Source organism: Pseudochaenichthys georgianus, chromosome 24 (assembly GCF_902827115.2).
Source record: "Pseudochaenichthys georgianus chromosome 24, fPseGeo1.2, whole genome shotgun sequence".
Classification (NCBI taxonomy): domain Eukaryota; kingdom Metazoa; phylum Chordata; class Actinopteri; order Perciformes; family Channichthyidae; genus Pseudochaenichthys; species Pseudochaenichthys georgianus.
In genome coordinates, this window is record NC_047526.1 from 21,899,733 (window position 1) to 21,927,331 (window position 27,599).

The 27,599-nt window shown below is 42.6% G+C and overlaps 1 protein-coding gene across 4 annotated transcripts in view; it reads left to right on the plus strand.

Annotated features, from left to right (window-relative positions):
• wasf1 (WASP family member 1) overlaps positions 1-26,402 on the plus strand; it is a 70,470-nt gene extending 44,068 nt beyond the window's left edge. For 2 of the 4 annotated variants that reach the window (XM_034076540.1, XM_034076539.2), the window contains exons 5-11: positions 1,876-2,029; positions 12,211-12,328; positions 19,980-20,036; positions 20,852-21,015; positions 22,549-22,728; positions 23,895-24,448; positions 24,874-26,402. In XM_034076540.1, coding sequence (XP_033932431.1) covers positions 1,876-2,029; positions 12,211-12,328; positions 19,980-20,036; positions 20,852-21,015; positions 22,549-22,728; positions 23,895-24,448; positions 24,874-25,031 — 1,385 coding nt within the window. In that variant the 3' untranslated portion in view covers positions 25,032-26,402. Of the gene's footprint in view, positions 1-1,875; positions 2,030-12,210; positions 12,329-16,174; positions 16,259-19,979; positions 20,037-20,851; positions 21,016-22,548; positions 22,729-23,894; positions 24,449-24,873 lie in introns of all 4 variants that reach the window. The other 2 variants (XM_034076542.2, XM_034076541.2) reach the window with 2 other exon arrangements.
• The last annotated feature ends 1,197 nt before the right edge of the window (positions 26,403-27,599 follow it).

Consider the following 27,599-nt stretch of genomic DNA (forward strand, 5'->3'; position numbering starts at 1 on the left):
CCCGTTGGTGATCGTGGATGTTTTGACACTCCTCCACGCTGTCAGGATCCACTCGCAAACTTGAGCGAAAGTTGCTTTTCGCATGCGACCAGTTTTGGTGAATGATTTATCGCCGCTAGTCATCCACGCCTCCCACTGAACAGAGGGTTTGTGCATAAAAACTTCCTTTGCACAAACTGTCTCGCTCTCGTAATGTCTGTCTGTCTGTCTCTCGTACCACTCTCGGTTCCACTTTTACTTTTGCGCGCTATCTGTCTCACTCTTTTCCGGCTTCCAGCTTTTCCTGCTGGAGCCCGCCGCTTAAAGGTGGGGGGCGCGGACCGGCCATAGAGCCCATAGAGTTAAAGGTGGTGGACTGTAACCTGTAAAATCCATAGATTTAGGAGGTCCCCTAGTGGCCATTAGCTGTAAAAATCCATAGATTAGCCGCACCGTTATATAAGCCGCAGGGTCGAAAAATGGGGGAAAAGGCGCGGCTTATAGTCCGAAAATTACGGTATATTGAATCTGACTTTTCTACATCCAACACACAGGTTTATCATTACTTTGAGAAAAAAGATTATTAATTTAACCCTTTTAGAAGGGAAGATATGGTCATTTGTTCTGGGAATGTCATTTTCGAGCCTGAAACCTGAAAAACAGGCTCGGGGTTTAACAGAACAAACGCAAAAATAAATAATAAATTGCATGGTTCATGACATCCTATTTAAAACACGGAAGTGATGCGTCTCTGTCTTTTCCACATTCCCTTTGCTGGGGAGACGGCGGCCGCACGACCATCGGAAGAGAGTAGGAAATGTTTGGTGTGTGTCAGTGGCGGAGTCAGTCACTCTGTGATCCTCCGCTCCGTCACAGTGTGGTACAGTTACCATATTATTTCCATATGCCACGTGACTTTTTCAGTGTTGCTCCAGGTAAAGTGTACCCATTTGTCATTCCCTCATGTATAATTCAGATATGGTTGCAACTCTCCGGATTTCTTTCCAAGACTTGCTGTATTCTACTTGTCCCGACCAGATTAAGGGTTAGCATAAGCGTGGTTGTTTTTCCTTTCCTCTTGCCCTCAGCGATTTCTCCAACATGTTTTTCTGAAAGCTTCAGCTGTGCAACATTGTTATCACTCTGTTATTCTTTTGCCCGTTGAAATGAGTCAGCTGTCCTATGAAAGAAGGGCAATCATCTCCAAATCCCCTGATAGACGACATTCAGGCAGCCCAGTTTAGCTTAGCGTATCCATCATGTGTGGGTTTGCTTTTGGGGTGACTTTAATTAGCTAATTAGGACAGCAATGTAGCGTTAGCACCTGTGTTATCCCTGACCAAAAAATCGGATTTCTTATATCAGGGATCGTAACCAGGGGTACTTCTGCAATTGTAAGGGATTCAACATACTTGAAAGACTATCTAAATTCAAAGAAAACCACAGACTAGTGTCAGATATAACACTTGAAAACCATACGTAAGAGTGAGAACTTATATAAAGCTAGCAGACACATTTAAACTAGTCCTAGAAGTAAAAGCAAAAGGGTTGCAATAGCTAAAAACATGATTTAAGGGTTAAACAATTAGATAGAGAGCTAGATGGTTGACATAGTCCACTGAGGGGATTTTAAATGTGAACTTGAGCAAAATATCCTTAACATTAACAGATCCATCAGGAAAGATTTATGTTTGTGATTGTTTAAGTGATGACCTCATTGTTCATGATGGTAATAATGGGTGGAGCAAAATGCTTCTTATTGTGTTCACTAGAGACATGAGAGAGACTTGGTTTGCAAATATGTGTATCACATGTTTCTTAAAGAGCCTGATTTCATAATCTCCCATCCCTCCCTCCTCTTTTTCCTTATTCTCCATCCCTCCTTCCCCCCCACAGTGTCTCTTCAGGACATCACCATGAGGAAGGCTTTCAGGAGTTCAACCATCCAGGACCAGCAGCTGTTTGACCGCAAGTCGCTGCCGGTCCCACTGCAGGAGTCCTACCAGACCTGCGAGGAGCCGCCCCCCCTCAACATCCTCTCGTCCTACAGGTCAGAGTGCAACCTATTTTACTCACTTTAGAAAGGGCTTTTATGGGCATGACGGTTACTAGAAGAGTCACATTTAGGCTTAAAGCTAATGATAATTTTCTTTTTAAAACCAGATTTTTCAAAAGGAAATCATGAACTCCCTACAATGGGGGAGAAGGAGGAGGTCAGCTGTTCCGTTCTTTAAGAAAAACCTGACATCACCTTTAACTGGAAGGTTTAAAGAGCCTGTGACAGCATCCCAACAACTGTTGTGCAATGAAATATTGGGCTACTAGTAATCTCGAACCGTCAGTTTAAAAAGGAAAAAGCGATACCGTTTAGTTAAATATCAATAATTTCGAACATCGTGGGGAAATTCCTTCGACTCATTTTGAAGTTTTGGGGGAAGCCGGAAGTGACGTCAATGCGGGAACGCTTCGAGAGCCAAACACGGACAAAGTGTGTTGTGTCATGCGTAGAAATGGTGAATTACTGAGATTAGGCATGTTAATAACGTTTTAATGAAGTTGACTACAGTATATTCATATTTGTCAGTGCTTTCATGTCAATTCGGCGACATAAACATAAATGATCGTGGTGAAGATGATGATTACATTAGGATTAAAAATCGGGAGTGAGAGCTGCTGAATTTCCTCCCGTCGGATGTGATATAAAAACAAATCGATTATTTTTGTGGTTGTAAACTCAAGTGGATGAAACTACATTTATTAGTGCTTTCATGTCAATTCGGCGAACATATGATACATTAAATGATCGTGAGGATGATGATTAAAAATCGTTTGTTTGAGCCGGTCTGCATTTCCTGATGAGAAAACAACCCGATGCTTTTTGTAGTTGTAGTACACCAACAACATGGATTAAACGTGTGTTTTTTTACCACAATGTTGGGGAAATTAATGGATAAAATGCACGGATTATTATTATTATTCCCACTCCGATCGGGACACTAGGTCCACCGTTTCCCCGCAGCGAGGCTCCCCCCGTTGACAATTTACGTGGGCTGGGTGCAGTGGCGGACTGGCCATCGGGACGAATCCCGATGGGCCGGTACCGAAGTGGGCCGGTCGGATAAGTAACTAGCACATCCCCCATAGGCGGCGCGTGAGGCTCAGGTTTGAGAAGGCTAAATAACTTCTTTTACCTGACGCTGCCCGCCTCCGGCGTCTATAGAAAAGAGATCAACTCAGTGTGCGGAGTTTAAATCTCTCAAGTCATATTACAGGATAAAGAAAATACAGTTTAAACTGCCGTATGCAGAGAAGACGCCGACGTGTCGCACTTATCATTCATATTACATCATCAATCAGATCATCGATCATATAATATCATAATATATCATATATTTCCTTATCTGAGTCAGCTTCTCCAGTCTCATCTGGCCGTGCAACACTCAGTGTCACAGACTGGATGCAGAAGTATTATTTAACACATTATGTTGACGAAACACTCGAGACAAATGTAATTAAAGTCAGATCCACTCGTGTCTTAGACGTGAACGCGCTCTCAGCTGGAGAGAGAAACCCTGGCTTGATTTACCGAGTTGATAACCAGCGTCGTATAGGACCTCTTAGCGAGATCTCGTTTGTTAGTTTGTTGTTGTTAGTTTGTTTGTTACTCAAACATATCCAGGGTCTGTTGAACTGGCTTCGTAGTACAGGGCACAGGTGGCTAGCAGCGCTAAGGTCAAAGACACAGACATTATACATTATATTTGTATTTTACCAGGATGCAGTGACACAAATATTTACATATTTACATTTACTATCTACAGCACCCTGACATCTCCCACTCCCCCCGTTGACAATTTACTAGCGGTACCGAAGTGGGCCGGTCGAGAGTCCCGGGATGATTTGTAGTGCCATTCCACCACTGGCTACATGACCTATGATCGCCCATATTGACGCACCTCATTCCTAAACTTCTAACAGATACAACATAAACCGATCCTTCAGCCTCATATGAGCTCTCAGACACCTTCAACATTAACCTGTCATCGCTGTCTGAGCTTGCTGCTGTGTGCGCCGTCGTGCGTTTACATCTGACTGTATATATATATAAAGGTTTACATGCAGATGCTGGGATCCTGGACGGTGCAGCTGGAGCGCTGTGCCCCAATGACGTCACCCATCATTTGGCGGGACTTGAAGAATCCGCGAGAAGATCCAGAAAATTGTCAACATTGAAGGCAGATTAATGGTTATCAAAGTACAAATATCCAAAATCAGTTCAGTAACGGTTTTCAAGGGGACAATATGTACTCAAATTGATGGGTTTGGATGATGGGGGAAAACCGTGTCACAGGCTCTTTAATTGCCGCCCTTTTTTCTGAGCCCAGCATGGCTCTAACTACAGTATACCATACATGTGTCGGTTTTCATTCTCCTCTGTGTAGAGATTGGGGAAAATGTCATTTGTATTTTATCAATAGCTAAAAGAATCACTGAAATGGTTTTGAACATTGGCCGGTATTTGTCCTCAAATCAAATCAAATCAAGTTTATTTATAAAGCACATTTTAAAACAACTTTCGGTCGCGCCAAAGTGCTGTACATGAATAAAAAATATACGGAACATATTGCAATTTGTAGCATTTAATGCATTAGCATTTAGTCCTCTTCTTTCTATAATACTTCTCCCAGCCACTATTCAACCTTGTATTACTTGTATTGCTCACAATGATGCACAACATATAAGAAAACAGAAGACACCATTATCTTGGTTGCCCTAACCACAAATGGATACACAGTTTTACTCTGCATGTATTGAAATATCTTCTTTTGCACCTTGGTTGGTGGGGATATTTTTATCAGACATCTCTCTTGGCTCTTGAGTGTTGAGCAGAGCGATAGAAAGAGTCTTCTGGAGATGAATAATCCATAAAAACCTCCTCTGGCCAGCGCTCTGCCCTTTTTTTCACAGCCCTCTCACCCTGCTGCTTTCTCTCCCCTCTCACTCCATTTTTCTCTCCTGAAGCATTTGATATGACCTATTACTGTGCACTTGACCAAACCAGTTGGAGAAGGTTACAGGCCGAACACTTTTAATCTATTTTAATCTCTTAACTTTGTGTGTGTAGACACATACATCATTTGCACTGTATTGAGGCAGGTGAAGCCTGTGGTATTTGAATGAGTCGTGGCGGTGTTATTTAATGTGCGAGCCAAGCTAAAGGCATGAGTGACTTTATTTTTCCAATCTTACTTTAAATGTCTTGTTTCGCGCTGGCCGAAGGCTACACGTCTGTTTTATTCAGACAAGGATTAATGGTGATATTTGAACCACACATAATAACATGCACTATTAAAGCCTTGAGGTCAGTTCCCAGGCTGGATGGAACTGCTCTCACCTCTCCTTGAAAAACAATTGATAGAGTGCCCCTGAGCACACTGTCTAGTAGAGTGGATTAAGTTCCTATTATAAAGGACAGAGTCTATCAATATTAAGGCTGACTCTAACTATTACTTCATTTAACCTGACAATCATTTACTTGAATACCCCTGAACACAGCTGCTTCTATCTCTCCCTCTCCCATACAGTACACACAAGAAAAAACAAACACAAAACACACGGCTCAAAAACCCACAGCAGGAATAGCATGCATATAATGATTTACATTCTCTCTCTCTCTCTCTCTCTCTCTCTCTCTCTCTCTCTCTCTCTCTCTCTCTCTCTCTCTCTCTCTCTCTCTCTCTCTCTCTCTCTCTCTCTCTCTCTCTCTCTCTCTCTCTCTCTCTCTCTCTCTCTCTCTCTCTCGCTCTCTCTCTCTCTCTCTCTCTCTCTGCTTTTGTTATCCTGTATTGGATTGTATTTTCTTCCCTTTGTTGTGTTGCATTTGATTACCATTTACACCCTTGCCTTTTGAAGCTTTTCCCTCTCATGTTCTCTATCCTGGCTCTGATCGGAGTCATCATCAAATAATTCACTCCCTTAGCGTTGCCGTCGCTGGGTGATTGGACCTTCGCACGGCTGGATACACCCATTATTTCTGTTAAGTGTCAAAGGAGACATGAAGTACCCTTTTATGTGCCCTTTAGTTCTGAACAGATACAGTACGGATTAACAATCATAAGAGATAGAATGACTATGTTGGTTTACAATACAAGTTGAAGTAGAAAATAACACTAAGGTTAGATCAATGATATTGTTGTTTTGGAGGAGAACACCTGGTATTGATGTTAATTAGCCCACATGTAGGGTGCCAGAAATAGCCATTTTCTCTTTGCTGCTCTAAAGGTGTTTCCTCTGGAAGATATTTCCCAGGAGACTAAGAACCTCTTTAGAACTGTACCTGTGCTTTGACCGGAGGACACAGTATATATTAGCTCCTGCATAAATATCTATAATCATATAGTTAGCAAGTACGTTAGGTCTGGGTGCCTAAAAAGTCCTTCCTCGTGGAGGAGTATTCTCTAGTTTTTAAAGAGCTATAGTCATTGATGCAGCTACCAATCATGTAGAGTTGAATTTACAATGCAAGAAACGGACATTTTAGTTTTTTTGTAATTGCTGTTGTTCCCAAAGTTGCCCTCTTTCAAAGGTGTACACCTTATTTCATAGTTTAAATAAATATATTTTAAAAATATAACTTTTGAAAGCATCAAAAAAGAAGTGGAAAGACACCAGCAGGGCCATTTAGGAGGCTTATCCCTGTAATGATATGAAAGGACGTGTGTGTGTGTGTGTGTGTGTGTGTGTGTGTGTGTGTGTGTGTGTGTGTGTGTGTGTGTGTGTGTGTGTGTGTGTGTGTGTGTGTGTGTGTGTGTGTGTGTGTGTGTGTGTGTGTGTGTTAAACGTGTGTTTTTTTACCACAATGTTGGGGAAATTAATGGATAAAATGCACGGATTATTATTATTATTCCCACTCCGATCGGGACACTAGGTCCACCGTTTCCCCACAGCGAGGCTCCCCCCGTTGACAATTTACGTGGGCTGGGTGCAGTGGCGGACTGGCCATCGGGACGAATCCCGATGGGCCGGTACCGAAGTGGGCCGGTCGGATAAGTAACTAGCACATCCCCCATAGGCGGCGCGTGAGGCTCAGGTTTGAGAAGGCTAAATAACTTCTTTTACCTGACGCTGCCCGCCTCCGGCGTCTATAGAACAGAGATCAACTCAGTGTGCGGAGTTTAAATCTCTCAAGTCATATTACAGGATAAAGAAAATACAGTTTAAACTGCCGTATGCAGAGAAGACGCCGACGTGTCGCACTTATCATTCATATTACATCATCAATCAGATCATCGATCATATAATATCATAATATATCATATATTTCCTTATCTGAGTCAGCTTCTCCAGCCTCATCTGGCCGTGCAACACTCACAGTGTCACAGACTGGATGCAGAAGTATTATTTAACACATTATGTTGACGAAACACTCGAGACAAATGTAATGAAAGTCAGATCCACTCGTGTCTTAGACGTGAACGCGCTCTCAGCTGGAGAAAGAAACCCTGGCTTGATTTACCGAGTTGATAACCAGCGTCGTATAGGACCTCTTAGCGAGATCTCGTGTGTTAGTTTGTTGTTGTTAGTTTGTTTGTTACTCAAACATATCCAGGGTCTGTTGAACTGGCTTCGTAGTACAGGGCACAGGTGGCTAGCAGCGCTAAGGTCAAAGACACAGACATTATACATTATATTTGTATTTTACCAGGATGCAGTGACACAAATATTTACATATTTACATTTACTATCTACAGCACCCTGACATCTCCCACTCCCCCCGTTGACAATTTACTAGCGGTACCGAAGTGGGCCGGTCGAGAGTCCCGGGATGATTTGTAGTGCCATTCCACCACTGGCTACATGACCTATGATCGCCCATATTGACGCACCTCATTCCTAAACTTCTAACAGATACAACATAAACCGATCCTTCAGCCTCATATGAGCTCTCAGACACCTTCAACATTAACCTGTCATCGCTGTCTGAGCTTGCTGCTGTGTGCGCCGTCGTGCGTTTACATCTGACTGTATATATATATAAAGGTTTACATGCAGATGCTGGGATCCTGGACGGTGCAGCTGGAGCGCTGTGCCCCAATGACGTCACCCATCATTTGGCGGGACTTGAAGAATCCGCGAGAAGATCCAGAAAATTGTCAACATTGAAGGCAGATTAATGGTTATCAAAGTACAAATATCCAAAATCAGTTCAGTAACGGTTTTCAAGGGGACAATATGTACTCAAATTGATGGGTTTGGATGATGGGGGAAAACCGTGTCACAGGCTCTTTAATTGCCGCCCTTTTTTCTGAGCCCAGCATGGCTCTAACTACAGTATACCATACATGTGTCGGTTTTCATTCTCCTCTGTGTAGAGATTGGGGAAAATGTCATTTGTATTTTATCAATAGCTAAAAGAATCACTGAAATGGTTTTGAACATTGGCCGGTATTTGTCCTCAAATCAAATCAAATCAAGTTTATTTATAAAGCACATTTTAAAACAACTTTCGGTCGCGCCAAAGTGCTGTACATGAATAAAAAATATACGGAACATATTGCAATTTGTAGCATTTAATGCATTAGCATTTAGTCCTCTTCTTTCTATAATACTTCTCCCAGCCACTATTCAACCTTGTATTACTTGTATTGCTCACAATGATGCACAACATATAAGAAAACAGAAGACACCATTATCTTGGTTGCCCTAACCACAAATGGATACACAGTTTTACTCTGCATGTATTGAAATATCTTCTTTTGCACCTTGGTTGGTGGGGATATTTTTATCAGACATCTCTCTTGGCTCTTGAGTGTTGAGCAGAGCGATAGAAAGAGTCTTCTGGAGATGAATAATCCATAAAAACCTCCTCTGGCCAGCGCTCTGCCCTTTTTTTCACAGCCCTCTCACCCTGCTGCTTTCTCTCCCCTCTCACTCCATTTTTCTCTCCTGAAGCATTTGATATGACCTATTACTGTGCACTTGACCAAACCAGTTGGAGAAGGTTACAGGCCGAACACTTTTAATCTATTTTAATCTCTTAACTTTGTGTGTGTAGACACATACATCATTTGCACTGTATTGAGGCAGGTGAAGCCTGTGGTATTTGAATGAGTCGTGGCGGTGTTATTTAATGTGCGAGCCAAGCTAAAGGCATGAGTGACTTTATTTTTCCAATCTTACTTTAAATGTCTTGTTTCGCGCTGGCCGAAGGCTACACGTCTGTTTTATTCAGACAAGGATTAATGGTGATATTTGAACCACACATAATAACATGCACTATTAAAGCCTTGAGGTCAGTTCCCAGGCTGGATGGAACTGCTCTCACCTCTCCTTGAAAAACAATTGATAGAGTGCCCCTGAGCACACTGTCTAGTAGAGTGGATTAAGTTCCTATTATAAAGGACAGAGTCTATCAATATTAAGGCTGACTCTAACTATTACTTCATTTAACCTGACAATCATTTACTTGATTGATCTGTTAACCTTTTAGCCATACAATGCCATAAGCCTGGAAAGATCCTCACATTTCAGAAGCAATACTTAGCTATTAGCGTTATCTTGTCCCTTGATCAACCATCTTATTTGTTCAGCTATAATTGATATTAAATAGGGTAAAGTTGACAGAAATGCAAGGACAGGAAGCCATCACAGGATAAAAAAAGGTTACAATATTATAGGAGATGTTTACTTCCTGTACCAGGGGAACCACCCTTTGAGTTTTCACTTCCTTTCCTCTCCTATCCCCTATATCCTCCTCTCTTCTCATCTCTATCCTCCTCTCTTCTCCCCTCCTCTCTATCCCCCCCTCCTCTCTTCTCATCTCCTCTCTATCCTCCCCTTCTCTCTATGCTCCTCTCTTCTCATCTCCTCTCTATCCTCCCCTCCTCTCTTCTCATCTCCTCTCTATCCTCCCCTCCTCTCTATGCTCCTCTCTTCTCATCTCCTCTCTATCCCCCCCTCCTCTCTTCTCGTCTCCTCTCTATCCTCCCCTCCTCTCTATGCTCCTCTCTTCTCATCTCCTCTCTATCCTCCCCTCCTCTCTTCTTGTCTCCTCTCTATCCTCCCCTCCTCTCTATGCTCCTCTCTTCTCATCTCCTCTCTATCCTCCCCTCCTCTCTCCTCCACACATCACACCAGGAGTCTCCATGGGACGCCTCCCCAGGCTGTTATTTCTCAGATACCCCTGAACACAGCTGCTTCTATCTCTCCCTCTCCCATACAGTACACACAAGAAAAAACAAACACAAAACACACGGCTCAAAAACCCACAGCAGGAATAGCATGCATATAATGATTTACATAATCTCTCTCTCTCTCTCTCTCTCTCTCTCTCTCTCTCTCTCTGCTTTTGTTATCCTGTATTGGATTGTATTTTCTTCCCTTTGTTGTGTTGCATTTGATTACCATTTACACTCTTGCCTTTTGAAGCTTTTCCCTCTCATGTTCTCTATCCTGGCTCTGATCGGAGTCATCATCAAATAATTCACTCCCTTAGCGTTGCCGTCGCTGGGTGATTGGACCTTCGCACGGCTGGATACACCCATTATTTCTGTTAAGTGTCAAAGGAGACATGAAGTACCCTTTTATGTGCCCTTTAGTTCTGAACAGATACAGTACGGATTAACAATCATAAGAGATAGAATGACTATGTTGGTTTACAATACAAGTTGAAGTAGAAAATAACACTAAGGTTAGATCAATACTATTGTTGTTTTGGAGGAGAACACCTGGTATTGATGTTAATTAGCCCACATGTAGGGTGCCAGAAATAGCCATTTTCTCTTTGCTGCTCTAAAGGTGTTTCCTCTGGAAGATATTTCCCAGGAGACTAAGAACCTCTTTAGAACTGTACCTGTGCTTTGACCGGAGGACACAGTATATATTAGCTCCTGCATAAATATCTATAATCATATAGTTAGCAAGTACGTTAGGTCTGGGTGCCTAAAAAGTCCTTCCTCGTGGAGGAGTATTCTCTAGTTTTTAAAGAGCTATAGTCATTGATGCAGCTACCAATCATGTAGAGTTGAATTTACAATGCAAGAAACGGACATTTTAGTTTTTTTGTAATTGCTGTTGTTCCCAAAGTTGCCCTCTTTCAAAGGTGTACACCTTATTTCATAGTTTAAATAAATATATTTTAAAAATATAACTTTTGAAAGCATCAAAAAAGAAGTGGAAAGACACCAGCAGGGCCATTTAGGAGGCTTATCCCTGTAATGATATGAAAGGACGTGTGTGTGTGTGTGTGTGTGTGTGTGTGTGTGTGTGTGTGTGTGTGTGTGTGTGTGTGTGTGTGTGTGTGTGTGTGTGTGTGTGTGTGTGTGTGTGTGTGTGTGTGTGTGTGTGTGTGTGTGTGTGTGTGTGTGTGTGTGTGTGTGTGTGTGTGTGTGTGTGTGTGTGTCAAGAGGGACCTTTTGATGTGATAACTACCTGTGTCTGTCAGAAGCCTTGTTCTGTTTCCCTCCCAATCATCATGGCACTGTTCTCCCCAGTGAGCGCCAACCACAAAGGCTTCTGTAATGCGAGTGAAGAAGACAGAGAGTGCGGCACAGTTGAGAGGGAATGAATGATAGAGCAGGACATAAGCTATTATTCATGGTAAATGGTAAACAAATATGATCTCTGGAAGGAAAGCAGACTGCGACAGGCAAGGGCAGGACACAGGAGAAGAGAAATTATTATCAAACATTTCCCTCACTTTCTATTTTTCAGGAACGTCCAACCGCTGTAGTGCCTGCCGCCTGCAATATTAGAGGACAGAGAGCTTTTAGTAGAGCTGAAACAGCAACGACAATGATCATCAATTATTCTTTCTGCCAATTTTCAAGCGTAGTAATTTGCTGCTTTAATTAGCCTTTTGGGCTATTTGGGGATGTTGTACTGTTTGTCCAACAACACAAGACATCCGAACTTCCCTTATTGAACTGAATTGTGGGCCATTTCCCACAATTTCTTTAGTGAATTATTTACTTATTAGTCAAATACATCAACAATGACATTATTGGTAAGTTGCAGCCCTGCAATTGATTTGAAGTCAATTAAAAAAGCTTTATTGCTTTATCAAATGCAAAAGTCTTGTAGATTTTTTTAGTGGAAAATAAACAAAACTGAATAAAAGATGTGTATGGTATCCTGCGGCTAACAATAATTCCATTATCAATTGATGTGCCGATCATTTTTCTTGATTAGCTGTTTTGTAACGAGATATCGGTTTCTTTTGTCCATCTGCAGGGACGATGGGAAGGAGGGTCTGAAGTTTTACACCAATCCGTCCTACTTCTTTGACCTGTGGAGAGAGAAGATGCTGCAGGACACAGAGGACAAGAGGAAGGAGAAGCGGAAACAGAAGGTACGTCTGAACAATCACAAACACAGGGACCTGGAAGAACACAGCACTTTGTACTTTCTCTTCATCAAACAGTTGAGGACTGTGCTGGTTCTTTAGTGGCTGCAACAGATCGAGGTGTCTGTGATGAGAAGCAGGCGGAAGGTTAGCGAGTAGAACGACATGAAGTGAGAGCAAACGAGAGGCTCCTAAGATACGATGTGTCCTGCTTGAATACACTGATGGGGTGATTCACTGATAGGCCTGGCTTCAGACCATGTAGTCTCATGCGTTAATTAGCCACCGCTCATAGATTCATCCGTTGTTCCTCCAGTCAGCCCTCTTAGTTATCAGTTTTTAGTTAGTTATTACGTGTGTCATCATTACATCTAATTAACGGGAGCATCTGCCGTTCACTTTCCCCTGCACTGTGCCATCTCTCTACCACGCACGCACACGCACACACACACACACACACACACACACACACACACACACACACACACACACACACACACACACACACACACACACACACACACACACACACACACACACACACACACACACACACACACACACACACACACACACACACACACACACACACACACACACACACACACACACACCACACACACACACACACACACACACACACACACACACACACACACACACACACACAAAACCTTATGTAGAACCTCTGTACACACACATTTAATCTAGCGTTTTTTTGTATGCACACAGACACACACAAATACAAATAAAAAGAGCTCTTGCGCATCTATAAGGAGCCCCTCTCCCACATGAAATGCAAAGCTGTGACCCCACTTCTCAGAACTCAGGGGTTTCCCACCCCCGGCATCAGGAGCTCTAACCAGCACCAGCTTGCATGTCCTCGCGTGGGAAGCAGGGCGTGCTCCACATTTTGCCCCCTCACAGTGAATCAAAGCTTATTACAGCCGTTCCAATGAAGAATAAGGAGAGTGGTTTTCCTGAATGAAGAAGATATCATTTGGTTATGAGGTTTTTAATGATTGTGGAGATGAGAGGACACAGGGCGAATGTATCCAATAATTAGTTGGGAGTGTGTAAAATGAAGCATATTTACTTTCAGTTGTTTTCCTGGTGTTGCATCATCACAATATTGACAGGTTAATAAACAAACACAGAGCTGTAAAATGCAATTGCAAAGCAGCAAGACCTTATTTTCTTCACAGGGTTAGGTCGATATGACCGCTTGGAGCCGAAGGTAATTCAGATGATTTCATTCTAATTAAAGCCCCGGGTGGCCTCAGCTTGTAAAGCTGTGTTCATCTCCCTCTTCACCACACTGGCAGATAGACGGACCCCATGGAAAGACCCAGAGGACATTCACAGGGGGAGCAGGATGGGTTAGAGGAACTACGAACACATATTTGTAAGTTTGTGTAACCGTCCTGGTGGATAAATGGTCTGAAGAGTACAGATACAGTGTGGAGAGGACATGTGTGCTCTTATGGAAAAGCATGCAGAATCAGCGATTGAAAGAGTGAGGGATATCAAATAAAAAGTTATGCAAACACACACACACACAGATGGAATTGAATGTGTTAATCTTTGATAGATTTTCAATTTGTCACAAGAGTAATTCTGCCACATCACCTCATGTTCTCTGTCGCGCTGTTCATAAAGTGTGTGTGAGATGTTCAGGTTTATCATGGATATTTTTTGTACAGATAGAGTCAAAATCCTTCTCTGCCACTTATTTCCTATTTTTGTATAAATAGCGATCGTTAACTCAGAGGCAGGGATTCACACAGACAAATGTCACGCCGCCTGTCGGGCACTATCTGAGATTGGGTGCCAACCCATTTTGTTCCACGTCGCTTTTGCTCTTCTCCTAAATGTCTGTGTCTGCATCTCCCTACAAATCATCCTCTAAAGTTTAAAATCGCCCATCACATGACCTGCTGTCACATTTACAAAGTAAAAAAAAAGGAAAGGAAAGAATCAGACTGTAGACAAGATACAGGTCATCCAGGGTTTCTACTGTTGAAGATAAATAACAAAAGGACAATTCAAATAAAGAGCTCCTGACTTGACATGTTTTAGCAAACAGAGATAGGGAGCTTGTCTTCACTGAAGCAAAACAAAAATAATGTTTGGTTGCATTCCAGCTAGTGATTGATTTCTGCTGGCGTGCAGGGGGAAGCGGTTCAGGTCAAAGTTTCTTCTTACAGCACAGAGGAAAGACAACAAATCAAATATTATATCCCAGCGTGTCGCACAGCCGATTGAATGACTGAGCAAAGGGCATTCATAAAAGACTGATGTACAGATTTAACAGTACAAGTGTATCGTTGAATAACACCTCTTTTTAACAGTATTCACGAGATTATTCAGCTAAAATAGGTTGAGTTCATAAGATACATTTGCTCAGGTGACATTACTCTAGATTGTATCATACATCACAGAATAAAGATCTTTTCCATGGGGATTCTAATTATTTATGCCCTATTTCATCTTACTCAATCACCCGCCATTTTCCTACCAAGTCACATCACATTCACACACACTGCGCTGCACACAGGCACACACACACACACACACACACACACACACACACACACACACACACACACACACACACACACACACACACACACACACACACACACACACACACACACACACACACACACACACACACACACACACACCGATTAGCAGGCAGTGATAGATGGAAAGCAGTACAGGGCAGAGAGAAGGGAAAAGAAGCCAACAGTGTGCTAATCTCATTAGCTCCTGTGTTAGCCTCGCTCTCAGTGGATTAGAAGACTTTGTGCTGAGCCAGTCATAAGGAGACGGAGGGAGTGGGGAGAGAGTCCCAGGGATTGAGGAGAGAAAGGAAGCATTGCAGCTGCTCTTTGATATCAGTGTGTGAGTTTACACTACATCAAAGTTTGTCCCTAGCATTTGGACCCCCTCTGGAGAAGCCCCCTTCGGCTACGCCTGCCTGCTCCTGTCTCATTATAGCCATGGGCAGCTGGAAATGCATTTACATTGTAATATAATATAAAGGCAAATCATGTTCTGCCTTTTTTGTTATATTGTCCAGATCCAGAAGTAAGGAGATATTTTCTGGATTTGTTCAAAACATGTGTGCCATCAGTCCTCCACTGCTGCATCTTAAATAAACTGCTTGATTAAATAACGAGCCAGTAAAAAGGGTTTTGCCCACATTGTCGCAGGTTACTGACCCCGATTTAAATTGCAAAAAGTTCAAACCTATCATACATTATCAGGCCAGCTAATAATAGGGAGAGAGGTGGGTGCATCAAAAACGTATAAACAGGATGTAGGAAGTCTTTGCACATACGATACATGCTGAAGGGTCTGCACATCTTGGATGCTTTGCTCCAAGGGACATGTATGAAGAAGCATTGATTCCATCAATCTGCTAAATACTACTAAATGTCCATGTGCCAAATGGTTTCTTATTCGCTAAGAAAGTTTCTAGATTTACACACTTTACGACAGACACTTCTCAGCCCGTGTGCTAATGAGACCTAGTTGTCTCTTTGCAGCTGTTTGCAAGCTAGTGCTAGTTTGTTAGCTTGTCTTTGCAGGTGCAAGAGGAGCTCAGGAACGTGACGTAGAATAGCAATTCTCTAACTTTTGCCCCCACTTTTTACTAGAACACTGACTTGCCTTGAAAACATGATAAAACCTCTGTGTGTGCTTTGACCGTTTTTCATTGGATCAGTTTAATGTCCTAAAATTGTGTAGTAAAAATGTTGTAAAATACTGCTTTAGGGTCTCTGTCCCCTCTCTGCCTCACGTTCTCTTTTGTGAATCCTGGTCTAACTCTGTCGGACTCTGCAGCTGGAAATGCCTTATCTTGTGTGTCCCAATGGCCTTATAAGAGTCCTCTCTGAAACCCCTCCTCCCTTCCTCACTGCCCCAGAGGTAAGAGTTTTTCCCCCTCGTCCTCCAGAGCATCTGCTCCCCAGCTGGCAGCCTGCAGCCCTCCCTCACTCACCCCCCCCCACCACCACTCTCCTCCCTCTATCCACTCTCCCTCTGGTTTGCTGTGGACAAGTGAGCTCCCCACCTCCACCCTAACAACTAACCAGCCTCCAGTATTAACCTGCCTGACTGCATCCCAGTTCTACTGTAGGGATAGAACATTAGGAGTCAATAGCCGGACAAATCTCGATGTGCTCGATTACAGAATATATTATCGAGATTGTAAATGTAATACCGGCATTATGTTATATTCACATCATATTTGAGGATGGATTGTATTTCAGTGTCAACAGCAACATATAAACGTGTACATGCAGTTCCAACCAAAGGGAAAAAGGTTGGCTCACAGAGTAAAACATTTACTTTAGTTTTCTCTTTAATGTCATGATGAAGAAAACCGTCATACATGCAGACAGTTGTGACCAATGAAATAGAAGAGTCTGTAAAAAATAGATCTTAGCTGCGTATTTATCCATTCAGTCAGATGTATGTCTATTCTTAGCCAAATGTAAAATTAAACGGTAGATACTTTTAAGCCAGCATCAGTTAAATGCTTGTATCTGTTATTTACTACCTATCTGCATTTAGGAAACAAAACTATAACATGAATGAATTTGGGAAACAGACATGGAGTATTATTTCACTAACAGCAAGTCACCTCAGTCATACGCTCGCTGATCGAGGAATGAACTGAAACATTTTTGGAATGGGATCCTCTTTAATAAAGGGTTTGCCCTGCTGGCGTTGGGTTGTTGTGGTTGAACTAACTCTTGCTGACACACGTTTGAGCAGAGATGTCCTTCACTTTGTTGCAGTTATCAAATCATAATAGCTATGGATAAGATATTGCATTGTTTAAATGTACAAGGATTATTACTGTACAGTGTGTACAACCCACCTCCTATAGATTAGCCGCAGCAGAAATGTGTGTATTGTGTGAGGGGCTTGTGTTATTGTCAGCAGCAGGGTGGTCTGCGGGCCTCCCTGCTGGGGGTCATTTACAGTGTTACACAGCCATAATTCTGCTGAGTCTGTCACATTGAACATGCACAAAAACATGCAGAGACACACAGGTGCACACACAGAAAGGCCCATGCGCGTGTGAAGGGATGTGTACGGACAGAACACACATTTATAACTGCTGCATTACACACACAGCAGGGCTAACGCAGGAATGCTCTCCGTTCAGATGTACGATGGCACACATAGCGCTCTGAAATGAGCCGCATTTATAATAACTGTGATGAACACGTGCATGCACACACTTGCACTGTTTCTCATTTTCTCTCATATACAAACACAGTGTACCTCCCTCCTCGTTCACTCTGTTTTCACATGTACGTTGCTGCATTTCCACCGTCACTCTGTGATGCTTCCTATTGGCCAGATGGTCGTCTGCTGACATTATGTGTTTCTTTGCCCTTATATCTGCCTGTCATTCACCATAGTAATATCAATACAGTCAAATCCTCATCCTTTTGGACTCTGCCAAGGAGGAATTGTAAGCAATTACAGAAAGAATCTACTGGCCCCATTGTTTATGGGCCAGACTGAAAAACCCATTACAGTTTAAACTGGATCAAAGTCAGGGAAGCAGCCTTGCCAGAGGTCTGCTCTCAGTGCCGTTTTAGATTGCAAATGTGCTCTTTAATGCTTCTTTAAATATTGCCAAGACGCGATAACGGCAAACCTTTTAGGAAGTCAGAGGTTAGTTGCACCAAAACTGATCTTCCAGCCGAAATTGCAAAGCGAAGCTCTACAGTGTTTCGAAAACGAGGACGATAGGTTAAAATATTCAACATTCTAATGGCGCTCCTTCTGCCTCAGCAGACAGAGCTGTCAGGGAGCGTTGCCGAGTAAATGATATTCAGTTCGTCAGCCCAGATATATGAATGTGCTGCGTGTGTGTGTTAGAGCGCCGAGGCCTCCCCTGGGCCAATGCCTCATCAGGAGTAATGGGCCATGCTGAATCAGATCCTAATCAATGTGCATTAGGATTTATTCCCATGCTCGCTCTGAGCGGCCTGACCACTGCAGTGGACGGACAAATCCATCATCACTCAGCCCAGGCAGAGGATATTCTGCACACTCCCCACACTGAGCCGAATCAACCAGCATGTTTTTATTTAAAGACCAGCACAATCACACATACAAACAACATCTAGAGCAGGGGACACTGCCCTGCAGGATCCAAGTCACATAACAGATATTGATTAGTATTGACTTTAATGCTGAGGTGATTATTTGTTAGGGGTCTATTCACCACCATATAAGCACAAATAAGTAAACTCACAAACCACCTGCAATGTGTTTCTGCCGCTAAATAGGATCTGAAATATTGTTTTGAAGCCAATAACTGGGGAAAGTATGTGCTTGTGAAGGCAGTTTGCGGAATGTGTTCACTCATTGTACTGCAGCTTGCTTATAACCTGATTTGAATGACCTACACTTTAAGACACGTCTGGCGATATTCTGTTTACTTTTGTTAAAAGATCCCACAAAAAGACTGAAACCTTAAATGTATCCTTCTGTGCCTGTGTACCCAAAGCCTATTGTATCTTTTTGTGTGAAAATACACAATGTGCACTGGGTGACATGTTTCTCCATTACAATGAACATCTAAATGTATTGTTAAATGAATCCCTCCTACAGTACAGCTAATACATATGTCCCAGCAAAGGCACTGTTAGAAAAGTAACTTCTTTTGATAATCCATCAATGGATGAAATTATTCTTCATGAAAAACATGGCAGAAAATGCTGTTTTTAGACTAAAAGAAAGAAATGTCCTTGTTTTTTTTTATACGATTATGAAAATAATTTGTAATTACAGCCCTATTTTAAAATATCAAACCATACATTTGTGGCCTATTAGATTTATATCTTAGGTATGAAACGAGAGGGCTTAAAGCTAAGTGTTGCAAGCAGGGCGGGGAAGTCAGAAAGTTGCTGTCTTTTCATGAGATGTGTTGACATTAAAAAACAAGAATAACACCAGACTGCAACTATTCACCCACAACGGTATAAATATTTCGTTTTTAATTGAGTTATTCGTGTCAGTATTTGCCTACTATTTTCAAACATGAATGCATAAAGTGTCTCGGCATCACCACACTGAATCATCACATCAATATGTTGTTAAACTGTGACGTGTTATCTTCCTCATGTTTGTGTTGTTGTGTGTTTACCATTGTATCTATTATTCTGTGTTTGTTTACATGTCATTCTTCACTGTGAGTTTTCCTCACTTTTAGAAACACACCTGTGTAGTTTGTCCTCCTTTTCCAGTGAGATCTCGTGTGTGTGTGTGTGTGTGTGTGTGTGTGTGTGTGTGTGTGTGTGTGTGTGTGTGTGTGTGTGTGTGTGTGTGTGTGTGTGTGTGTGTGTGTGTGTGTGTGTGTGTGTGTGTGTGTGTGTGTGTGTGCCACCTTCATTGTGACGCCCCCCCGAGCTGTGCCATGTGTTGTCATTTTCTGTTTAACAGCACTTTTCTTTTGCCCTCTTTCCCTTTTGTCCCACCTTCTCTCACCGCCCACTCTGTTTTTGTCCCTGTTGACTGTTACTCGGCGGTGTTTTGCTCAATCCTGTGCCGCCGAATTGATTTGTTGACCCTCCTCCCCTCACACCCGGTGCTTCTCTTGTGGTTTTTGTTTTTCTTATAGTTGCAGGACCCCCGCATGTATGATCAGGTCTATAGGTACCTAGACCTTCCAGGGCAGGTATGTGAAAATACAGCGATTTAAATCTTAAAACAATTGTGTGATTTCTGCCACAGCAGCTCTATGCTCCGATTCTTTACGGATGTGTGTATGTGTTGAAGGTCTGTCATGTGATGTTTAGGTGGCAGGAAGTGCTGTTTGTTGATGGACCAGATTAAATATGTAAAACACTATACCAAATGTCCATTTGAAAATGACTTTCTCAGTAATATTCTGCAGTAAATATGGATACTATGATTTGGTCCAAATCAGCCAATGAGCACTCCCTGTTCCGCAGCTAGTACGACGGTATTTGGATAAATATCTGTGATTACTCTTTAGAAGCTAATTCAATCAAGTCTTCATCACCTAGTTTAAAACAGATACATGTTTTGACAGTAGCTGTTATGTAAATATATGGATATGTATGTGGCACGTGTTCAGTTAAATAAAGAAGGTGTAGCATCAGAAAAGATGTCCAACATAGATACACTTTTAAAATGTGGATTTGTTTGTGCGTCTGAACAGTAATAAAATGCTTCGTTTACCCAGCTTTCTCTTTGTACCTATAAATCTGCCACCTGTGCCTGTTGTGATTTTCGTTTTGTTTTATAGGATGATAAATAAATAAATGTAACCGCAGCTAATCTGTTATGTTTTCTCTCTCACCCTCTCTCCTCACCCTTTGTTTTTCTCCATCCACAAACCATCCTTTACGGATTCCTCCTCCCTCTCCCACTTCTCCTGATTTGTCCCTTCCCTTCCCTCTAACCCCCCCCCCCCCCCCTCTCTAACCCCCCCCCCCCCCTCCACCATCACCCTCCTTACCGCTGAAGATGAAGACGCTAGACCGTCCCCACGAGCAAGAGAAGACCCCGCGGGCGCCACACGACCGTAAGAAGGAGTGGCAGAGACAGGCACTGGGCGCTGAGCTCGCCCAGGACATACCTGAGGACAAACACAGAGAGGCTAACGGATCTGCAGGTTACCACGACAACAGGTATGTGGGATGGCTTCATGCACCTCAAGAGCAGACAAACATTTAAATTCACATAAGTTATCATTTATTATTGTTGGAAAGTAAGTACTACCTGGTCTTAATCAAATGCTCGGCTTTACATACACGGTAACCATGGAAATACAGCATGTATAACTTCTAATTTAAAGTATATATGTGCTTGAAAAGTCCTGATTGTTTCACTTATTCGTCAGCATGAAATAAATTGCGCCTACTCCACAGAGAGAGCAAGATGTTGCAATTTACACTTGAGCTGCAATGGCCACTATTAAGGTTATGATTGCGTTTATTGTTCCTCAGAGCTCCGCCCACTCATATTCAATCATTTCCCTGCCAGTCAATGTGATTAATAAGAAAGACATTTTTGCAAAGTGCTGCTTTGCTTTGATTTTAGAGAGCCATGAATAGCTGACTGTATTTTTTCTCCCAAGTAATCAAGTGCAGTGTCAGCACATATAGATGGTTTGAATGCACACTCTTAGAAGTTATTAACTAAATATCCACAGTGTGATGAAATGGACAGTGTGCTGATGAAACGTCGTCTTTTTGTAGCTGAGGCACGTTAGCTTTTTTCGCTCATAAATAAAATATAAAACTGGTGGAAGATGCAGAAAGACTCCGATAAACTGTTGTTTCTACAAGTAACTTCATTCAATGTGGAAAGAGGGATTTAAAGGCTTGACCGTAGCCAAAGTAGAGCCTCCATTGATGCTTCTTCCTGTTGCTAATTACATTTCAAATATCTACATCAGATGGGTCTACTCATTGCATCTCTGATCTTATTTATATAACAGATGAAAGGGTGGAATGTTGTTAACATTAATACTAAAAAATATGAATAAATGCTGGAACATGTTTCCTTATTACCACTCTGCTTCGTAAATACAGGATTGATCAGGAAAAGGGGTATTTCTTAACTTATTAAGACATGTTTTGATTTAGAGTAGGCAGACTGTTGTACCCTTTTACATTTACATCGATTATGATAGTTCCCAACCGGGGGGTAGATCATCCTCTTCCTATAAGATGATTACAGGATAGGAAGAACACTAGCAAAATCATATTCATTTATTTTTTTATTCTTGCATGTTTGTTTTTTGTGAAGTGGCTGTTTTATCTCTTCATGCCTCCAAACTGTATTCAAATGAATCCAGAAAGGTTATGAGAGGAAATGGTTCTTCCTGAGTGAACAGTAAAAAGGGCTCACGGGAAGACTTTGCTGGATGGTAGGGGTCACTTGTGAGCTTGTGCACACCAAAATATAAATGTGTGGGATAATTGGGAAGTAACATAAATAATAATAATTTATCAACAGTTGTTTCTCAATGGGCCATAAGTGAAAAAGGTAGGGAAAACTGGGTCAATTCTCTATGTAGCATGACTATGTTTAAGCTCTGTCAGCAGAAAGTAATTGGTAATAAGAATACAATGGACAATAGAGGCTGGATTAAAGCAAAAAATCAGCGAGGTAAATTCAAAGTTTGTGAGTTAAGGACAACGCCTCTCTCTGCTCAGGGCTCCCATGTACTTGGAAGATATGGAGGGGCCCTTCTCTCTGGCGGCGCTGCCCTACAGCCAGATGAACGAGCTGCTGAACCGTACCGGGGACAGAATGTATTCGCGGCCCCACGACCCTCCACCGCCTCCACCCCTCATGCACCCACTGGGAGAGATCAAGCCACCCTCTGTGATCAGGTGGGAGAGTAGACCACACATAACCTCAGATTTACGACCCCCACGGAAACCTTAAATAATATACTTTGCATAGAAATTGCAAAAAGGTGATGGTTGCTCACCTGGGAAGTTGTAGCTCTGATTTCTAACTTACCTGAAAAGGGTGTGCTACTCATCTGGTGCAGAGAAAGTAATTCACTGAGTCTCTTTAGGTGTGTTTCCCTCTTCCTGGTGAGTTGGGTTAATTTCCTTTTGATTCTGCCCGAGAGGACGAGGATGTTTCACTCTGAGCAAAAAAAGATAGGGTGGATGGATAGACGGAGGGTTTGTGGACCAAAGCTGAAGAAAAAAGGAAAAGTCTCAGAGAAGGGCAGGATCAATAAAGTGTTAAGGCCACTGAGCGCATTACAGGTTGTTTCGAAGGAACGGAGAGAAGAGACGGAATGATTAAGGATGTGGTTGCAAAACAAATCTCATTGATTCTTTGCAGCGATCTTCTTTGATTCTAGATTTGATTTACTTCTACTTTTAGCCTTTGTGTGACCTTTTGATTCTGGTATCTCATGGTTACTTTCTTTAAAAAGTTATTATTATTATTATCAACTTCTATGTCTAACTTTCACACTTTACCCCTTCCCTACTGCTTTAATGTAGCACTTTGAGGAAATACTCAACACATTATCCCCCCCACACTTCATCCTCGCTGTGCTTTTTGTGTGCTGCAATTTTCTCCGTAGAAAGAAAATTGATTGTGAACATGTCGACCTTTGTGTTGTGATGTCCTGATCCTCCCACACAGCTTCAGCAGCAGTTCATGTCCTATAGTGAAAACATCCTGACAGCAGGTCTACAGCCAGGAAGATTTCAATTGTCTCTAAATCTCTCTGATTACACTGCACTTAAGAAAAAAGACTAATTACTAAGACTAGTGTCAGTCTTTGTAAACATGATAGTTAAAGTATGCCGAAGCGGATCCATAAAAGCAAATTGGTAGCTACATGTTATTATTTTAAGAGCAAATTTATATTTGAGGCTGCTCCAATGTTACCCATGTATGAAGGTGTCACCCTCTCTCTCTCTCTCTCTCTCAGACCTCTGATTCAGACTGTTCTCTCACCCTCACGGCTCAGCACTCGTCCTCGTCATGACCTTCTTTTCTTTCCTTCTCTCTCTTTTTTTCCTTCCAGTTCCAGTTCAGGTTTTTCCGACAGCAGACCCCAGTCTCCAGCACGGACATCAGGCTTCAACTCCAACACTCCCCCTCCACCGCCCCCCCCTCTCCCTCCTCCGCCTCCCCCGTTACCCTCCTCAGGCCTACGGGGCACTCCTCCTCCTCCCATTCCTCCTCTTCCAGTGCATCAGCATCCTCCGCCCATCCCCCCCCCTCCGGCTCCCCTCCAGATCGCCCCCGGTGTGCTGCACCCGGCCCCGCCGCCCATCGCCCCGCCCCTCCACTGCTCCCCGGCCCGTCTCCAGCAGGTCCTGGAGAGGGGGCTGCCCTCGGGCTCTGGCACCCAGTCGGACGGCAGCATCCTGCCTCCCCCCCCGCCGCCTCCCCCTCTGCCCCTCACTGGAGGACGGAGCTCCTCGCCCTGTCTCTCAGGCCCCCCACCCGTGCCGGCCTTCCCCTCAGCAGGAGCCATGGCCTCTCCGCTCACCCAGGGCAGCAAGAGGCACCAAGCAGCCAGCCTGCCCCCCATCAGCGACGCTCGCAGTGTCCTGCTGGAAGCCATCAGAAAAGGTGGGTTGTGTTTTACCAGAAATGTGGGAAGCTTCCCCAGTAAACAGTGAGGAGTCATGCTTTCTCTGGACAAAGCACACAATTACTTTTTTAGGGAGAAGTGTGTTTTTGTTATTGAATTGTAATTTTTTTGAAATTGCGGAAAAAAAATAAAAATCTAGAAAAATAACTTGGTAAAAATGGGTACTTGTGGATTATCTGTCAGACTCTAAATACTCACTTTTCTAGAGAGTGTTAGGGATAGTATATTTTTGTGAAAATGGCTATATGGCTATATGATAACACACAATTATGAAATGTATTCCAGCTTCTGAAATTGTAATATTCGGTGATCTCATAGTGAATAAAATGTGATGTTTTGGGGGTTTTTGAACTGACATGCCATTATGTCATTATAACCTCTCTTTCTCTGCTGCTTCTTCCAGGCATACAGCTTCGGAAAGTGGAGGAGCAGCGAGAGCAAGAGGCTAAGCACGAGCGCGTTGGCAACGACGTGGCAACCATCCTGTCCCGCCGCATCGCTGTGGAGTACTCCGACTCCGAGGATGAGTCCGAGTTTGACGAAGGAGACTGGATGGAGTGATGGAGATCAACAGATGGAAGGGAAGTGGAAAAAGCAGAGTTGGAGGCAGAGGAGGAATGTGTTCAGGTGCACTCCACACCTCGCCATCACAGTCCTTTCTACTCTGCAAAGAAGCAAAACATTGTTGTCGCCCACTCTTCCTCTGTCGCGCTTCATTCTTTCTCAAATCTCTGTCTTGTGGTTTGTCTTCGGAGGAGAATCTTCATGTCCTGGTCTGTCTCTCTAGTGTTCCAAGAGAAGTTTTTGCATTTATTCTTTTCTGCACTACCACATGACATTGTTTCTTCTGGATTTCTTGTGATGAAGTCCCCCATGTTTACTATTGTTATACATGAAAATAACTTTTTGAAGAACCACTTGTTTTGTTTCTTATCTGTACTTCGATGTAAAAAAAACAACAAGAAAAGGAAAAAATGAAGGCATGTTGCATTCTCCTTAGTTCTGCAGCACCATTTTGCCACCCGGTGGCACAACATGGCATTGAGTGGATGCTGGTTTATTTTATCGTCTTTCATTTACATTTTTCTGCTGACACATTTGCCGTTGTAACGGGACAGTAGTTGCTGATACTGACCACTACATGAACTCCGTTTTTTTGTTACTTGTCATCAGGACTGACTCCACCACTTAGAACAAGCTAAAGATTGTGTTGGTATGTCATGTGATGTTTGCTATATAGGTGAAAATGAAGAAGGGGAAGCTTGTGCATATCCATTCACTTACATCCAACTTTTACCCCAGGGAAATGTATGCCAAGAGATTGAGCTGTTTGTCTGTCAAGGTTCTACAGAGCCCTGTATGCTCATGTGGACATCAAGAGAAACACTGAGCCATCGGCTTTCTGCATATCGAGCTCCCATCATTTCTTTGCCATAGAAATGGACACTAGAAGTGGTTAGATGCTGTACATGTACGTCAGATCTCCTGCCTGTTTACTGTTCCTGATACATTTTCAGTATGCAGAGGAAAAAAGTGTGAATTTCAAAAAGGAACCCACTCAACAGAGTCTGACCAACACCAGGTAAACCCACTCAACAGCACTGAAGGCAGCTCTTCCCTCAGATCCCCTGTTACCGAGTCCCTGCTCAATGACAAGAAGCCTTACCTCCTTCGGTTCTGCAGCAACAAACACAATAATACATGTTCTACGAGACTGCCCTTTCAGGCATGAAAGAGAAGGATACATTAAGCCTTGTTTTGGCTCATTTCAAAGAAAATGTCTGCCATCCTTTTCTGTTCGTCGTTCGTTCGTTCTTTCTTCTACTTGCCTTATTGTTCGTACAAAACGTATCGTTGAGTTGATGAATGTATTGTGCTGTTACTACTTACTTGCCTGCGCTTGTATGGATTTGCTGTTTCTATGTTTGGGGAGGGGGGATGACGGGGGGGGGGGGGGTACAGTAACCCTGGTTTAAAAAAGAAAAAGATTAGATCAATACTGTATACCATGTAACTTATGTAACTGTTGACTGTAACAGTTTGCTTGAATTAATAAAAATCTAATGTTATGTTTTAGCCCTAAATGTTATGGGTCTGTTGTTGTTGTTGTTGTTGTTGTTGAGTTTGTCTCCGCAGCCAACAAAAGTGTTATATGGAACATCACCAAGACATAAAGGCATTCATTACTCCTTTCATTATGGCCATTAGCAACATCTTGTTGATATAATTATACTACATGAGATCACGTTAATTAAGAAATTGTCAAAATCTGTGATGTGTAATAATCAAACATCTGTTCAGCTAAGAAAAATTACCAATCCTAGTTTAGTTTTGATGTACTATAAGCAAAAGAAATGTGTTCAACTTAATATTCCTGATTGCTGTTACTTAATGCAAGCATATCATCATAAAGGATGTCTCTTTGAAATGTGGCATCTGTGCAGCTGCCTTAAAACAATTCAATAACTCTGGATCAGTTATAATTAACATCAAATCCGAGGATGATTTATTTGCTGGGCATTTTGTCATATTAATATTAAAAGATGAATATGATGTATAAGGAAGTCTGCCAGGCACTCAAAGTTAGCTAATGAGAATTAAGAGGATCATTTTATCCAAATAAGCAGTTGAGCCTTGTAATGTCTTGGCCATGATCCACGTAACAGAACAGCTCTGGGTCATTTTAAGCCAGCAATGAAGAACGGAGAAATCCCTTACAATCAAATAAAGCTAACTCACTTATCCATATTAGAAGGAATAGTGTCGGGAGTTTATCCCAAATGATCCACATCTTGACTTTTGGAGGAGAACCCTTTCAGATGGTGTTTGTCAGGTGTGGATAAAGACTAACGGTTATCATTACAAGCTCACAATTACATGTGCCACCTCACTTCACTCTCACCTCCCTCTGTTCCCATATTGATCTTGTCTTATTCTCACCGACACTCATCATTTCTCCTCCCTCTCCTCGTCTTCTCACCTCTGCCCCTGTGTATAGAGACTGAGAAGAAAGAGAAATGTGTTGTTCCTGGAGTTTTCATATTTATTATCCTGTCACTGTCACTCTTTATCCTCTAAGCCTGCGCTTTCAAAGACGCAGGGTGTCAGGGTGTCACATGGCAGCTGCGT